Raw genomic sequence first — 17,845 nt, forward strand, 5'->3', positions numbered from 1 at the left:
TGTGCCATGGCGGGATAGTGATGATCAGTTTCAGTATTCTGACATCTTGTAGTTTCGTTTTTATTCCTAAATGTAGATATTTTGATTCTGAAGCCAATTAATTGATTGGTGGATACTCTACTTATACTGTAAATCAATTCTTCATCTATCAATGAAATCAAATTTCTAGTTTACTGTGTACATGTACTGCAGCTTTCTAATATTTTCAAAATTTTACAGAAACATGAAAACAGAATCATACTCAAATTTGAGTCTATACATTTGAAAGAAATATCTTTTGGCCAATTCAGTCCCCATATCTTGCAACTATATAAACTCTGATGTCTTCTTATATCTCCCTCTTCATTTCATATCCCTTGGAACAAAGAAAAAAAAAAGAGAAGCATATCTGCAAAGTAGCAATCAAATTTTCATTTAAAGTTTTGACCTTTTTTTCACTATCTATTTGCAGTGATCACATAGATCAAGTGCGTACCACTTTCAGTAATGAGTAGATCCCCATATGTACAAAGAGTGTGATGTTAACTAATTACAAAATCCCATATTGACAAAGAGTTCAGAACTGATGATCCAAATCAGTAAAAATTGCCCTAGTTCTATGCCCACTTATACGCAAGACCAAATCCTGTACACGATCAGATCACATGCCCGCTGGTGTGTGAGGCATTTAAGAGGTACCATAGCGGTTTCTTTCCTGACCTGAAACAAAAGTAGGAAAAGCTGCATTAAGGCTTCGATTCGGTATAGTTTAGTGTGTAGTGTATACATGTACTCTAAATTTTCTTAAAGGTTTTCAAAGCATTTCAGAAACATGAAAGATTATATCAAACCTAAATGGAGTCTAAACTGAGAAAGAAAGACCTAGTTGACCAATTCAAGATCATATCTTGCTTCTAAAGGGATTCAGATATATAAAAATTGAAAACAAGAAGGGAGATCTTAATGCAGATTTAGTTTGAGTTTAACAAATAAAGTAAAATCATGTATACTATCATTGGTTGAAATTGAAATACCTTAATCAAATGCATATGGATCATCAGCATATGGATTCAGAGACCCTTTAGAAAACAGGTCAACGATGTTTGAAGGACGTGGTTGACCCTCTCCCTTAGATCCCTAGATAACAAAAACAACATATTGCAAATTCAGTATTTGCAGAATCAAAATGAGTGCTGCATTATATAACTCAAGCAATGCATCCAGCTTTTCCAATAATTCAATACAGTAATCTTTGGATTTAACAATATGTGTTCCAAAAAACCAACTTATCCTATATGTTCCAGCTACATGGTATTGATTTTCATTATCTGAGGAAACCAAAAGCAGGATCTTTTTACTTGTAATTCTAAATGCATGTGGATTCTTATAGCAACATTAACTGTATCCACTCAGATATATTTTATCCAAGAAAACTGAAGCTTCCAAGCAATCTTAGACATGAGAAAGTAGATGAATCACAAGATATTACAAAAGTGAAATAAAGTAATGGGTTTAGCTTTACCTTGACCACACTCCTGGGGCTTTTGAGTTTTGGTGTACTTGTCCTCTTATGTTTTCTTGGATCCTGATGTTATACAGAAAATAAAATTCAGTTATTAGGAAATGTATGTACACATAAAGATACATAATTCTGAAGGTGAAAATGGAGATCGAGCATATAGCTTCACAGAAGCCACCAGGTTCATACCTCAAACATGACTGTGCTTCTTAATTTCCGTTTAATAGTTCTTCCATTACCAGTTTCAACTTCATATTCGTCACGAATTACCTGAAATGCATGAAGTAAGTCTCAGGTAGTTGATGGGATAAGGGAAAAATTAATCTCAGGATGTTGATAGGATAAGGCAAGAATTAATCAGATCTTAACAAGCAACATTAAACCGTTGTTAATACTATTGCCACTAGCAAGAAGATTCATATTTATGATCCGTTTTCAACTACAGAAGTTGCTCTAAAGCTAAAGTTGCATTATTTATGAATATACCATCAGTAAAACTGTACGAGAGAAATTTCTACCTTTTTGTGGTGCTTTGAAATATTCATTACAGTTGGTGAATTGATATTCTCTGAAGCTTTCTTCAACAGTGTTGACACAGGTGTTTGTTTTGCTCCCACTAGAGGTGAATCCTACAAACCAAATAGAATGAAATATCATAATGAGAGTCATATTGTCATGTGAAAAGGAAATAAAATGATTTTCAGAATATCGTCCCACCTTCTCATGCTCTGGTCTTCTCAGAGAACGCTGACCTCTCCTTCTCACAACAGGGTTTCTCCTTGACGAAATTGAGTATTACTGAGACAGAATGAACTCATCATATTGATAGAAATTCCAGACTATTATCAGATTATGAAATTTTATACTTCAACCACGATCACAAAAAAGAAATCTTTTAAATATACGCCCTCCCACTGCATAAATCCATGCCTTTTTGTGTTGTCTTCTATCTTAGTGAAATACTTTCTTGATTAAAGGATCAATCTATTCAATCATGCATATTTTAATAAAAATAAAATAAATTTGTGTATCACTGTTCTTATATGATTACAAACTTCAAAATTTAAATAGTAAGTATATCTGGCATAGATTAGTATCACTGCATCCAGATGTTAATGCAAATTCAAACAATTTTGTGTAGGTGTGTAGGTGTGTGTGTGTGTCTGTGAGAGAGAGAGAGAGAGAGATGCATTGGTTATAAAATCAACCTTCTTTGAATTCACTTCTTGCTCCTCTTCTGGCTTATCACTCATAACTTTCCACTGCAATTGCAGTAATGCCCTCTGCTTCTCCTCCTGTGATAATAAGAATATGTAAAAGATGTACAAAAAAATAAATTCAGAAAGAACATAGGAAGATAAGTACTTTGGACTTTTGAACATCCAAGTCCTCCTGAAGCTTCTTAATCTCATCTTCATGCTGAAGCCTCAAAGCTTTCAGTTGGGCTTCATGTTCATTCCTCATTGATGTAATTTTCTATGACAAAAGTAATCTGATTTAGTTACTTAGGCGTATAAGACCCAACTTAGTTCGAGCTTAGAGCTACATGAAGTTACAAACCTCTCTCAACTCGTTTTCAGCTTGAAGTTGGATCTGCTTTAGCTCTTCACTGTGTTTAGCTTTTATACTTCGTTCCTTTTTATCATGCTCCTGCTGAAGACTACTGACCTGTAAATGTGAAAGTCAATAATGTTCTACCCCAAATGTGGCACTCTAGTTAGTGTAGTTGAGAATATAATCAGAAGCATGTAACAGAAATGCCTCAGAAAAGGAGAAACTTCCCCGATCAAAACTGAGCTACGTAGAACATGCCAAGGGTTAAACTAGGATTAATTCTTTGAAAAAAGTTGCACAGCCAGTAACAAATTGCAGGTAGGCTATTTAGTAGAATTATTACAGGTGCAAACAGACTTGAGTACCAAACAATTTTTTCTGCTTTTTTTTGTTTTGTCAGCTTAATAATTTACAAATACTATAGACTAATGGTGAATGCTGAGGAATGAAAACTCCGTTCAATGCAATATATGTTGAGAGGTATTTAACATATGAAAAATAATTTCTCCCCTACTGAATGTAAATGTCTGATAATGTCAGAGAATATGTAGAAAAAAAAAAAAAAAATTCCGTCGTGTTGTTATATTAAACTAATGTAATTTGTGCAAAAAGTGATTATCAATTTTATATTTAATAGCATGCACCACTTTCCCACACATACCAGCGCCAGTATGTTCCTCCTGAACATGCATTAAGTGCTGCCTAGATTCTTCTCTGCATTCTTCAAGTTTTTTCTCACATTCTATCGCCCTTTCTCGAACAAGTTTTTCTGCCTGCAGTTTCAATTAAACGAAGATCAATTCAAGAAAATGATTTATCTCTAACATATTCCAGGAGAAGGTAAAAATGAGAAAACCTTTTGCTTTTCCATGTTAACTATCTCCAGCTTCTCCACCTCATACTTCTTCCGGATGTCATTAATTGCCCAAGTAAATTTGTCATAATGCCAATCCAAAAGTAGTTAAACAACTGTAATGTGTCCAGATGCCTAGATCATAAGAGGTCAGACCTGGTCTTCCTCTGAGATATGTCTTTCAAATGCCTTGACAGTTCTAGTTGTTTACTCTCAAGCATGAGGTCATAGTGCTTCTTATCTTCCACAAGTTTAATTTCAGCAGCAGTCAGCGATGCAAGATTCTGGAACAAAGTACAGAACTGTAAGTACGTAAAATATGGTTTTACGAACATCTCACATTTATATTGAATTACAAACCTCTGTGATCTGTTCTTCCAGATTCTTCTCTCGTTCCTTATATTGCACAATAAGTTGCTCCTTTTCCTCTAGTGTGCTATGAAGCTGGCTGACTTGTTTATCCATCAAATCTACATGCTGCTCATGTGTTTCACCTTGCTTCAGTAAACCATCTATTTGTTCCGCTTTCTTCTGTATCTCTGCTTGTAGTTTCTCTGTATTATCTTTATTCTCAGTTTCTAGTGCTGAGATTTTCAGCAACAGAATTTGCTGCAAGATAGTACAAAAAAAGTTTAATATGACAAAAACACATCTCGTAATATAAAATGTATGAGTTGGAATTTGCAAACCCTTTTATTCTCAGATGATCTTGAACTTTCTGACAGAGAATCAATTTGCAGTTCTAATTCAGACACCAACTTCTCTGTTTCAATCTTCTTTGAGACCAGAGCTTCAGCTTCAAACTCCAACTTCTGTATCCTCTCCCTGGCTATACGGCATTCCTCTGAAAGTTGTGCCATAATAGACTCCTGAACTTTCTGAAGTTCCATGACCTTATTGTTCAACTCCTGATTTACCAATTGTATAGCATCTTTTTCTGATGTCAAGTTCAAGAACCTGCCGTGCAGTTGATCATACTGTCTCTTAGCAAGCTTGGCAGAAAGGTCTCTCTCCTGATTGACCAACCGGAAGCAAGCCTCGTAGACAGAGTTTAGCTTATCAAACTTTTCTAGAAAGTTCAAACTAACTCTGTCCAATTCAGCCAAATGTGCAGCCAACACATGAACAAAACCTTCAAGATTCTTTATCTCAAGGACTGACATATCTAATCTCTTAACAAGGTCATTGTTGCTCATATGAAGATCATACTTTTCTGTTTCCAAGTTCTCCTGACCAGTTATCAAACGTCTGATTTCGTCCTCTTTCAACTTTAACTCAAGATGCACCTCACCCAATTTAGTGTTCAGACTCTCTGTAGCCAACCTATTAGTTGCTAGAGTTTCTTCAAAGTTCTTAATCATAGCATCTGCAAGGAAAAGACATATGACTGCCGTCATAATGAAAGTCCAAGAAAACTTGAACAAACAATTTAGGAAAAGTCAGTGCATATGCATATGGATCAAATGCATATGGATTCAGAGACCCTTCTGAAAACCGGTCACCAATGTTTGAAGGACGTGGTTGACCCTCTCCCTTAGATCCCTAGATTACAAAAACAACATATTGCAAATTCAGTATTTGCAGAATCCAAATGAGTGCTGCATTATATAACTCAAGCAATGCATCCAGCTTTTCCAATAATTCAATACAGTAATCTTTGGATTATGTGTTCCAAAAAACCAACTTATCCTATATGTTCCAGCTACATGGTATTGATTTTCATTATCTGAGGAAACAAAATGCAGGATATTTGTACTTGTAATTCTAAATGCATGCGGATTCTTATAGCAATATTAACTCTATCCACTCAGATATATTTTGTCCAAGACTAGTACAACCAAAGCTTCTAAGCAATCTGAGACATGAGAAACTAGATGAATCACAAGATATTCCAAAACTGAAATAAAGTAATGGGTTTAGCTTACCTGGAATACACTCCTGGGGCTTTTGACTTTTGGTGTACTTGTCCTCTTATGTTTTCTTGGATCCTGATGTCATACAGAAAATAAAATTCAGTATTGAGAAATGTATGTCTAAATGTGAAAATGGAGATTGAGCATATAGCTTCACAGAAGTCACCAGGTTCATACCTCAAACATGACTGTGCTTCTTGATTTCCTTTTAATAGTTCTTCCCATTTCCAGTTTCAACTTCATATTCGTCCCGAATGACCTGCAATGCATGAAGAAAGTCCCAGGTAGTTGATGGGATAAAGCAAAAGTTAGTCTCAGGTTGTTGAAGGGACAAGGCAAGAATTAATTGAATCTTAATAAGCAACATTAAATCCTTATTAATACTATTGCCACTAGAAAAAAGATTTATATTAATAATCTGTTTTGACCTACAGAAGCTGCTCTAAACCTAAAGTTGCATTATTTATGAATATACCATCAGTTAAAATGTATGAGAGAAATTTCTACCTTTTTAAGGTGCTTTGAAATATTCATTACACTTGGTGAATTCATATTCTCTGAAGCTTTCTTCAACAGTGTTGACACTGGTGTTTGTGTTGCTCCCGCTAGAGGTGAATCCTACACACCAAATAGAATGAAATATCATAATGAGTCATATTGTCATGTGAAAAGGATCAAACATGAAAGAAATTAAAATGATTTTCAGAATATCGTCCCACCTTCTCATCATGCTTCGGTCTTCTTAGAGAGCGCTGACCTCTCCTTCTCACAACAGGGTTTCTCCTTGACGAAATAGAGTATTCCTGAGACAGAATGAAAGTCATCATATTGGTAGAAATTCCAGACTATTATCAGATTATGAAATTTTATGCTTCAACTAAGATCCCAAGGAGGAAATCTATGAAAAATATACGCTCTCCCACTGCATAAATCCATGCCATTTTGCATTGCCCTTCTAAACCTTAGCACAATGCATTCTTGAATAAAGGATCACTCTATTCGATCATGCATATTTTAATAGAAATAAAACAAATTCGTGTATCTCACTATTCTTATATCAGTAGTTGAATACAAACTTCAAAATTTAAATAGTAAGTTTTATCGGTCATAGATTAGTATCACTGCATCCAGATGTTATTCATGTTAATACAAATTCAAAAACTTTTGTGCAGGTGTGTGTGTGTGTGTGTGTCACAGAGAGAGAGAGAGAGAGAGAAGCATTGGTTTTAAAGCCAACCTTTTTCGAATTCACTTCAGAAGAAACTAAAATACTTGGAAAACTAATCAAATTAAACATTGGACTATAATATTATATCAAGACAGAAATGATTTAGGCACTTATAATAAATAAATGAAACAGAGCTGGTATTGTTTAAGAGTCAATATCCACTCCCACTGGGACAGATGAAGCCACATTTCTCAGCTATACATTCTTTCATGTAGGACAGGGAACAAAAAAGAAAAGACTGTTAAAAAGGAGACTAACCAGAAGAGAATGGGACAATCAAGAAAAAATTTCATTCATAGGGAAATTTACTAAACACAAAAGTACTTTTTCCTCTGTTTTTTCTAGTAAACCAAACAGACCTTCAATTAAAGAAAGCATACGGAAAGCCACACATTAGGAGCTGAAGAAACACAAAAAGATCACAAATTCACATTCTCCGACATTGAAAAAAAAAAAAAGGAGGAAGGAAAATTTAAAATGAGACCAACATTTGGGACTGAATTTGACTCCGCAGGAAGAACTATTTTCCTCTGTTACTTTGATTATATAAACCAAATAAGACCTTCATGTAAGAAAAAACACACATACAACCATGCATTGATCAATACTCAGATAAAGAAACACCAAAAAGATCATAAATTTACATTCTTTAACATCAAATGGAAACGATTTCACTTCTTACAAACAATTTTCCTCTGTTTTTCTCAGCAATACATTGATCAATACCCAGATAAAGAAACACCATAAAGATGATAAATTACGTTCGTTAACATAAAAAAGAATGAAAGAAAAGAATGAAAGACTGACCATTTGAAACTGAACTCGTGCTCGGGGGGAACTTCATCGTCCTTCTTGGGCACACGAGCTGTGGGGTCGATTCTGCAGCCGAAGACTGGTGTAATTGATTGTGTGGTGCCCATCCTCACGTTGAGACTGAATCTCGGTAAGCTCAAAGAAGATGAAGAAGAAGAACCCACTTCAGGTCTTGGAGAAGAAGAGGAACCCATATCAGGTCTTCGAGAAGAAGAAGAACCCACATCGGGATTTTGAGGAGGATCCATGTCAGGTGCTTGAACAGAGCAAATGGCTTTTCACTTCTTGGAAATGGGAATTTTGGTGAAGAAAGAAAGAAAAGAGAGAAATGGGTTTTGGGGAGAAATGGGAGAGAAGAGAATGAAATGAAGGGTGCTTTGGTTTTGGGGGGTTTTGTCAGAGAAACTGGAAAGGTTATGAGTGTGTTAGGAGAGTGTGCCTTCCTTCTTCTCTCTATTTATTGTCTTATTATGGGCGCTATCTTTGTCTGCACGAATGTGTACGGCCGAGTTCACCAAAAATAAATTTTTATTTTGTGTTTTTGTATAGCCTTCAACTTGGGCAAGTGTTGGAATTTAACTTCCATTTCTTATTGCAATACCGCTTGAATCTAGTGAGTTTCCATGCCCCCAGATTCTCAACACCAAACAGGACCTATTTGGGACATGAAATATTGAAATGGAAAGTTAATTACTTGTCCCCATACAAGTCCACTTTGGAGCTTGCCAAGTAAATAGTATTCAAAATTTTACTTGGAGTTGCCTAAAAATCAGCTCCTAGTTCTAAATTTTACTTTGACATTGTGACTCAAGTGGGTAAATAATGAGGATTAGAGTGATTGATTTGGCTGTTGGTTAGGGTTCAGTGGAAGAGTATCTGATTTGGCTGTTGGCTAGGGTTTAGTTAAATTTAAGTATGTGTTTGTGGATGTGGGAGTATTTATTTATATATGATACAGAGGCAGGTAGATATGGGAAGATGTATAGCCGGGTAATACAGGGACTGAGTTAAAAGTCAGTGCATGCCTCTCAGACCAGGGTTTCAAATTCCAATGGAGTGAAGTTATTCAGATGAGCTGGTGTAGGCTTCTGCCATGAGAGGTTTTGGTTGATAACCTTCTGAGAGATATGACTCTCCTTCTCTCTGTCATCCTGATGTTTATCCAATTATCCCAATCATGTGATTAAATTCTATCACTTTAGTCCAATCGATATATTTAATTGCTCACCATTCCATGAGAGCTAGCTACCCCAGTTTCATGTGGATGATTGGTGGAACACTATACATTAATAGGAGCAACAAAAATTGCAGATTAAGCATAATGGTGTTTCTGTAGAAGCTAGTGATAATAAGGTGGGCATAATAGGGATCTTAACTTTTTTTTTTTTTTTTTTTTTGAAGTAAAGTGTCAAATCTAGTAATCCACACAAATAAATAGCACTTTTCTAATACAAAGATCTTACAACAAGAAACAAAAACCACACAGCAGCAGCAAGAGGATATAAATTATATCACACATGCCAAAGTCTCCATATATGGATTATTAGATGCTTTAGGATAATAAGCTGCGTCAACTCGTAAGAGAGAATCATCAACTCCGGCCTTGGGAGTTAACTCAACAGATTTGAAGGTCTTGCTCTCAAGATTATAAGAAATGAGTTTACCAGGAGTATGCAGCAACAGAGACGAACTTTCCTCTTCTTCATTTTCGTCTCGATGGAGAGAGAACAACAAATTGTCCATAAACAAACACTACACCAAAAATCGCATTAGACAACGGTAGAAAACCGATGTGGGATTTGGAGTCCCACCGTTGTAGAGTGAGCCGTTGTCTGATGAAAAATCAGACAACGGTGGAACACAGTTGTGTGATAAACATGCGGACAACAGGTTTGTGTTATAACTGTTGTGTGATAGCTCGGCAGATGCGAAGCGCAGCTGCGCAGCAATTGAGGCGTTGTCTTCAGACAACAGTGCCAGTTTTAAGTTGTTGTATGTTAAGCATATCAGACAACATTTTTTTATTTTGTCTGTTGTCAGATTGATCTTCAAACTTCAGTTCTTGGACTATATCTGTTGTGTGATTAACTTTAGGACAACAGAGTTCAATTAATTCTGTTGTCTGAGTATAAATCAGAAGACACTAATTCGTTAAAAACCGATGTGTGATATGATTGATTACAATGTGTTTTTGTCCCATTTTTGGCCATTCAGACAACAGGCAATGATCATTATATCTAATCTGTTGTGTGATCATTTGAACATCTCATTCCTGAATTACATTGTGCATTCATTTGGTCCATTTACCAAATACAAACATAGCAAACCATCAAATGATTCATATAACCAATACTTTAAACTTCAAAAGCAAAAGAGGTGCATTTCCCAATCATTGAAGCCAACATTTTACACAAAAGCATTCTAGTGCATGCCCATCTACTTGGGACATCAAAAAATTGATACACATATATATATATTGTTCCAAACCATGCCACACATGGTGCATGACAATGTACCAGCAGAGAAGCACAAAAAATATGCTTTCCTTATCTAAAATGTATCAGCAACAAGCGCTCTACTTCATGACTCTTGCTCATGTGTTGACAACAAACTTCCCCCACTTATTTCGCACTTGATCAATATCCGCTTGGGTGTATTGGCTGCTGCCTCTCCTCTCCCACTGAACATCTTTAACAGCCTCTAGCCTATAAAGTTTTCCAGCTTTCCAAATTGGACCTTCTGCCTTGAATTCCAGATTTACATGGGGACCTTTTATGATGTTACCAAACAATTCCAAAACCCAATTCTCAAGTACATCAAGAGATTCTGCATCGAGTACAATATCACAATGAATATATATTTTGACATCGGACTCTGGAGAATTAAAAAGCAGGATATTATATGTCAATGTAATAACAATGGCTCAATAACAGCATACAAAATTCCATCTACATTATAATAACAACTGCCAAAACACTATGATTTCTAACGGCCCAAGGCCTCATTGAAAAGTGCTAGTGAAATTATTTTCAGATTCAGAAACCAAAATATACCCTAGATCTCTCCAGCACGTTGCCTATTTTGAATTCCCACTATGATTTCTAACGGCCCAAAGGCCTCATCCAAAAGTCCTAGTGAAATTATTTTCGGCTTCATTGCCTATTTAGAATTCTAGGTATCAGAATAGTCACTATGAACACCATTACTGATAGGGGTGTGCAAAACACTGTACAAACCGACCAAACCGGTCGAAACCGACCGTTAAATATGGTTTGGTTAAGGTTTTTTAACTTTAAAAATTAAAAACCAGTTCAATAGCGAACCAAACCATTTATGAGCTGGGTTGGTTTGGTTTCTCTTGTACTTAAACCGCGAAACCCAAACTGACCGGTATGTTTGGAATATAATATATAAGAAAAAATTTAAAATTTATATACATAATATATATATAATTATATATTCTTTTGTCCAGTTTGTTCTAAGTAAGTTCTAAATCTTCATTTATAACTTTATTCTTAGATGATTTACTACCATATTGAATCCAAGACCCAAAAACCTAAAACCCTAATATAGAATTGCTACAATTACTTTGATCCTTTCACATCACATCTCTCAATCTTTCATTCTCTAACCTTTAATATTAACATATTAAGCTAGTACTGATGGCTAAACAATCAAATAAGTGAATAATCTTGAATCTATTCTAGATTTTCGGTTTTGATTGAATTTTACTATGAAATTTTTCATAAACAACATGTTAATATTATATAGGTTAAAACCGTTTATTATATAGGTTAAAACCGTTTAACCGACCGAACCAAACTAGCTTTAATTGGATTGGATTAGATCGGATTAGGCTTAATTTTTTTGATGACCGGTTGTCCAAAATGCTTAAACCGCTCACTTTGGCATAGAGACGGTTTGGAGTCAAAACCGATCCAACCCAATCCATGTGCAGCCCTAATTACTGACAAACCCACAATGCTTAATTGTGTTCTCCTACATCAACCTCTGGTCCTCTACAAGTTCCTAGAATCAAATATGATAATGAACAGAACAAAATCCCTGGCCTAACAAATGTAATCTAATTGATAACAATATGAGAATGCTACCCTTTGGAACAAATTTGAAAGCAACAAGTACTAATGCTAAGGATGGTGGCACTCATGTACTTTTCTTTCTTGTATTACTTGATCTTTCACCAAGTAAATTCAAATGGATAACTCCTAAAAGATATTTGCAAAATGTCTCTTTGTTCCCCCTAACCCAATGGTTTTATCAGATGTTTCTTTTATAAAAGGTATTAGCAATATTTATTGAGCATGTCCAAAAAGTTGGCTTATGGCTTTTTTTACAGATTTATTTATTTTATACATATATATATATATATATATATATATTATTCAAATGAGCTTTCAAGACAGAATTGTAGAGAAAAAATGCATTACCTAGATGCCTTTTGAAATTCAGTCAAAAAGTTGTAGAACTCTCTTGGTGAAGAACTACCTCCTTGCTCCCTACACACTAACAAATACTCCATAACCTGAAATAATTCCGAGTGTTACCATCCATTGCAAACAATAATAACATGATATAACAAAGTGCATAAGATTCTAATGAAAAAAAAATCAAGAATGATTGTTTGAATAATAATAAAGTTTCTGTAACCAATTGCTCTGGTTGCTGAATTGGAATTTGGAATAAGATCCGCATCAAGAAGCCATCTAGCCTCAGACAAGATACCATCAGTTCCTGCAGTAAACTAAATGATGAGCTTATGTAAAACAAATGAAATTTTCTTATTTGATTCAAGAACACAAAGATGGATGATCAATCTATAGTAATGTACCCCAATATGACTTACCTGACACCATATCTTCACATCGCCAATCAATTGATCTGTATAGATCAACCCTTTGGTTTGAGAGGAAAAATCAAATGAAGTCATAGTCCAATTCCTTTGATTTAACTTCCTCCACAACATCAGCAGAGGAACTAATGTCATTAGTGTCTACTACACTAGAATCACATTCTTTGTGGAAAGAATCATACGGTACTTCGAAGGCAGATGGAGGTGATCTACTAGACTGTCATTTCATGAAAAAAAAAATATTCAACCAGAGAGACAACAATGATTTAAGTTATCAACAAAACACTTATGTTTGTCATGTGTCTCTCTGTTTAAAGAATGTATAGTTTAAGTCCCTATCTTTTTTGTTTGGGGTGGGGCTAGGGGATATTCCATTATTCACATATATAAGCAGAAACATTACAGACCAACCTTGATGATCTCCAGGCTGCGTCTTAATCGGTACCAATCATTAGCAGCCAAAAATTGAGCCTTAGGGTCACCTGCTTTGATCACCAACTGCACAGCTGCATCCCAGTGTCCATTTCTTTCTAAATCTGCCAACTCAAAAGACACTTCAGATGCGATCTCTTTTGAGGCTTTGGGAACATCTGGTTTTCCATATATTAACCTGATATTTATAACAACAAGTACTGTTATGAATACAACCGAAAAGAAGAGAAAAACACATAAATAACAGCATCCCTCTAAATTCCAGAGTGTATCTGAATTCAACCTAAAGAGACTGAGTTAAATGGTGCCAATATCACCAACAAACATAGAGTTGTCTTTTCAAAACATATTTGTTTACCAGGAAGGCTATTTTATCAACAACTAAGTGGCATTTCTGTGACTTAACATTCTAACTTTAACATAATTAACATATACACTAATAATAAGACAGAGAAAATTTTGTAGAAAATATTTACACAAGAACATAGTAGCACCTACCATCGCAAGTACAATCCAGTGCCACTAGTAACTATGGGAACACGCCCATTATCAAGAATACACCTTGTAGCTTGCCTTGCATCGTCATAAAATTGTCCAACGGAGTAGTCTGAAGAATAATACATGTGTTAAATTGGGAGAACATATATATCCAAAGTTCCAAACATAGTAGTAGAAAACTCAACATCATCTCAATGGCTTAAAAAAATAAAAGCAAAAATAATAGCAGCATCGATAAAAGCTGCTCCTATCCAGGATTCAGTTCAATTGAGATGTCATAATCACAGAAACAAAAACTGCAGATTGTAAAAAATAAAGGTCCACCTCCACTATCTTTGAAGAAGCCGAATAATAGAAAGACAAGGCACTAACCACAAAAACTACATGATAATTTGAATATGACAACCAAAAACTCACAAATAATACGGCACACATAAAACTAACAATTGTGGAAGTGTCAAATTATACAGAACAGTTAAAGTGGAAGGTTCAAGATTTTTTTAGATTTGTCTGTGCCTGCTCATCAAGTGCTTGAATAAATGAGCCTCTCTTATTCCACGACTTCATATACTATTTCATATACTTTAGTTGTTCTAGGATACTCAGTGTTAAGTTTTTATTAATTATACCATATGCTCTTTGCCTCTTTCCCATCGCAAGTTTACTTGCAACTATAATTTTTCTTTTCTAATGTTTTACATTCATGCATTTTTTTAAAAAACACAGCATAGGCAAATCTACATTATGAAGCAAAAGCTATCATCTCTCTAGTAAATCAACTTGCAGCAAACAGTCATTCTGGGAGAGGAGGGAATTGCAGCAAACAATGACATTTCTTATTGCAAGTCATAAATCGTTTGCTCTTTTGAAGCACGAATCAAAACAACCTTCATATAAAGATCACATCTTTATAAGCAGAACTGCAGAGCATTAGCCGATATGAAGAAGTGAAGAACGAAGAACTGAAGAACTGAAGAGGGACTTACAGAGTGAAATACCCATTACCCATTACAGAGTGAAGTACTCATTACGGTCATTACCCAAGTACCCACTAATCAAATATTCAAAATACCAATTCAAACTTCCAATTCAAGGGAATAGAGGGACTTACAGAGTTAGAGATTGAAGGCGGTGCGCATTACAAAGCGAGTCTAAAGCCGCCGAGATAAAGCACTGGAGCTGCAGTGGCTTGGGGAGAGCTGCGGTGGTTCAAGGGAGCTTCCATGAAGGCGTGGACGAGTGATGCAGAGGTGTGGTGGCTTGGTAGGGAGAGACCGGAGAGCGAATAGGAGTTTTGGGGATCGAATGGTTTAGGCAGATTAGGACTCAATGTGTCATTGATTTGGGGATCGAATGGTTTAGGTCGTTTTAGATGTAGCGAAAAGGGAAAAAAAAAAAAAAACCAGCCTAGTCGCCTTGCCACCCAGACGAAAGCCCAGGCTCCATTACCTTTCTCATTCGAAGACCAACACAAGCCCAGAAATCGCAAATCGAAGAGAGGACGAAGAGCCGTAAAAACCCCAAATCGAGTAGCTGTGAAACCCCCAAATCCCCAAATTGACGTTGTAAACCTAGAGATCGAAGAACCCTAATCTTCAGCAGATTGAAGAACCTCCTCCTTCTTCCCAGTTCCTAATACGCAGAACCCTATTTCTTCACAAATGGAATTGAGTGATGGCTGAATCGAGATAATAGAACCCTAATCTCGGCGGTGATGTGTGTAGGCGAAGATCATGATGTAGATGGAGGAAGGGATTGCGGAGACAATAGGGAGAGGAGCAATCTAGGAAAAGGGACAGTAAAACGCGAGAGGAGATGATGTTTTGAGGAGAGATGCTCGAAGAAAAGGTCCTTTGTTATTTTGTGCTAGTGGGAGATAATAGCTATCTTGCGCGGGGTTTGGTTTTTTAAAAAAAAAAATTTGTATTCATGAATCAGACAACACATATATGAAGTTATGTTGTCTGATTATACATAGTTTAAATTTGAGCTGAGGGAGCAAGGAGGGATAGTTCCCGCCTATGTGCAATCATAGTACCAGTTTTGGCGCTAGGGATAGGTATCTCTCATTCAGACAACACAAATAAGAAATTACGTTGTAGGAGTACATATATGTACCCTATATTTCGATCAAAGTTTGTTCATTTTGGGGGAATGAATGACATTTTGGATGCATTGAAATTTTCCCAGTATATATCTTCATTACTTGGACAACACAAAGTAAAAAACTGTTGTATGATGTTTTGCAAGCTACACTCATACAACAGATATAACTATTCTGTTGTCCTTTGGAGTACCAATTTGGAGCCAAATTTGAGTTAGGCTAAGAGGGAAATCTGCCTCTGTTTTTTTTTTTTCATTCACACAACAGATTATTCTTGTAACCATTGTGCAATGACCTTCTAAACAAAAACTTCAGAATTTTAACCACCTTATACAACGTAAGTTTACTAAACGTGTTGTGTGATTCACTTTTCTTCATCACACAACACTTTTTTTTTTTTTCGTTGTGCAAAAAGTGTTGTGTGTTAACGTTTTTGGTGTAGTGAAAGAGCGGGAAAGAAGCGCACAAGGGATCAAGATCAACATGGTACTTGACAAACCAGCCAAAGTAGTCTCTTCCCATCTCCAACACTTCAAATTTAGTAAGACAGGGATCAAAAAGATCAATAAGATGCAAATGGTGCCCCTCACAAGACTCCCGAAAGTATCTAGATTTCCTCTTGCAAATGTCCTTCTAGTAAAGGTGAGGAGGATTATCAATAAAATCGTCTCGTTCTTCATCTATGTGAAAGTATGCTACCTCACCATACATGCCTAACCAATTAATTACTCCATTCCAGTCTAGCATGCGTTCATGATAAGGGATGCTAAATACCCTCTCAATAAAAGAATCAAGAAACCTCCAACTTTGAGTCTCGGATGAATATATCACTACGTGAAAGATGGTGCATTTTTTGGATCCATCAATGGTCCAAAGACAGACCACCTTGTAATGAGGTGATTTGGAGGGGTCAAAGGCCTAAGCAATAGAGATGATATAGGGTTCTACTTGTTCACCGGTAGCGGTGGTAACAAGAGTAGCTGGAGGAGGAATAAGTGTGTGGAACTGATTGGTTGTAGGATTGAGAATAAAATATTGGGGGGGGGGGGGGGGGGGGGGAAGGGGGGGGTGTGGTGTGGGGGTGGGGGTTTACATTTTCAGAACGAAAAAGACTACACAAGAAGAGGCCATTGCAGGACTGGATAATTCTGATGGCATCATCATATTGGTTTTGAGCAAAGTTAAGAGGATTGAACAAGGTTGAACCAGACCAAGATGGGCTTTTGTTACAACAAAGAGGAAGAGGGTCAACGGGAAAGGTCTGACCAGTTTTGGTATCGTAATCATACTCGAGAGGATTACAAATAGGTGAAGCAGAGCCAGATGGGTTTTGGTTTTCATGGTTAGTGCTTGATGCAGAATGGATGGCAGCCCAATTCGAAAAACAGTTGGATCGTACTAAAGGAGGAAAACGAAAAGTGACTAGTAGACACGAAACAGCTCGGTGTTCGATTAGGACGTGCCTTACCTTTCCGGAAAGGGAATTGCGCCAGAAACAAGACTCATAGCATAGCTATGACTTGTGGCCTTTTTCGGGCTTTCGGGGTCGTTTAGGGCCTCAAAACTGTATTTTTCTATTTTTCCCGTTTTGGTTTTCCTAGTTATTTTTTTGTTTTCATTTTTATCCATGGGCTTTAGGGTTTCATTGTTAGTCGCCCTAGGGTTACTTTTCTCTTATTTATGCAGCCGCAAGCAGCTTCAATAAAATAGAGAATTTCTCTTTTATCTCTGGTGGACTCCAGAACATTTTCGTTAGGTTTATTGCTGGTAAATCTAGTTATCAATCCGACTGCGTCAGGTGGTATCAGAGCAGGTCTTCCCTGTCTCTTTTATTTGCCTTAGTAGCAATGGGTGAAGTTACGAAATCAGCTATTGAAGCTCTTACGACAGCGTTTACCGCTGCCATCAATTCCATGAATAATCAGATTGGAGAAATTCGTGGATTGTTGGGTGAGAGGAACAACAACAACAATCGGAATAAAGGCGGGGAAGGAGGCCAGCGAGTTAGGGCTCCACGTGGTGAAGTTGTTGTTAATCCTTCAGAGTCTGAGTCTGAAGAAGAAATTGTGCAACATGAACACC

At 36.4% G+C, this 17,845-nt stretch overlaps 1 protein-coding gene, 1 long non-coding RNA gene and 1 other non-coding gene across 3 annotated transcripts; all 3 read right to left on the minus strand.

The window, feature by feature from the left end:
• Nucleotides 1–358: 358 nt before the first annotated feature.
• Nucleotides 359–4,049, minus strand: LOC112178498. The gene is made up of 11 exons (XR_005803831.1): nt 3,909–4,049; nt 3,714–3,825; nt 3,059–3,166; nt 2,864–2,974; nt 2,707–2,793; nt 2,216–2,296; nt 2,017–2,127; nt 1,688–1,768; nt 1,502–1,564; nt 1,014–1,116; nt 359–699 (listed from the first exon to the last, which is right to left on the minus strand). It is a non-coding gene; the product is annotated as an uncharacterized LOC112178498 (transcript).
• A 2,268-nt stretch (nt 4,050–6,317) lies between these two features.
• On the minus strand, nt 6,318–7,986 carry LOC121050776. Its single transcript, XR_005803832.1, has 3 exons — nt 7,854–7,986; nt 6,538–6,621; nt 6,318–6,436 (listed from the first exon to the last, which is right to left on the minus strand). It is a non-coding gene; the product is annotated as an uncharacterized LOC121050776 (long non-coding RNA).
• Nucleotides 7,987–10,451: 2,465 nt separating this feature from the next.
• Nucleotides 10,452–14,661, minus strand: LOC112178500 (tRNA dimethylallyltransferase 9). The gene is given in 6 exon segments (XM_024316637.2): nt 10,452–10,685; nt 12,308–12,611; nt 12,724–12,946; nt 13,141–13,339; nt 13,660–13,768; nt 14,646–14,661. Coding segments are annotated over 5 exon segments (738 nt in total). The 3' UTR covers nt 10,452–10,685; nt 12,308–12,420.
• Between the last annotated feature and the right edge of the window lie 3,184 nt (nt 14,662–17,845).

This window comes from Rosa chinensis, chromosome 7, assembly GCF_002994745.2.
Source record: "Rosa chinensis cultivar Old Blush chromosome 7, RchiOBHm-V2, whole genome shotgun sequence".
Taxonomy (NCBI): Eukaryota; Viridiplantae; Streptophyta; class Magnoliopsida; order Rosales; family Rosaceae; genus Rosa; species Rosa chinensis.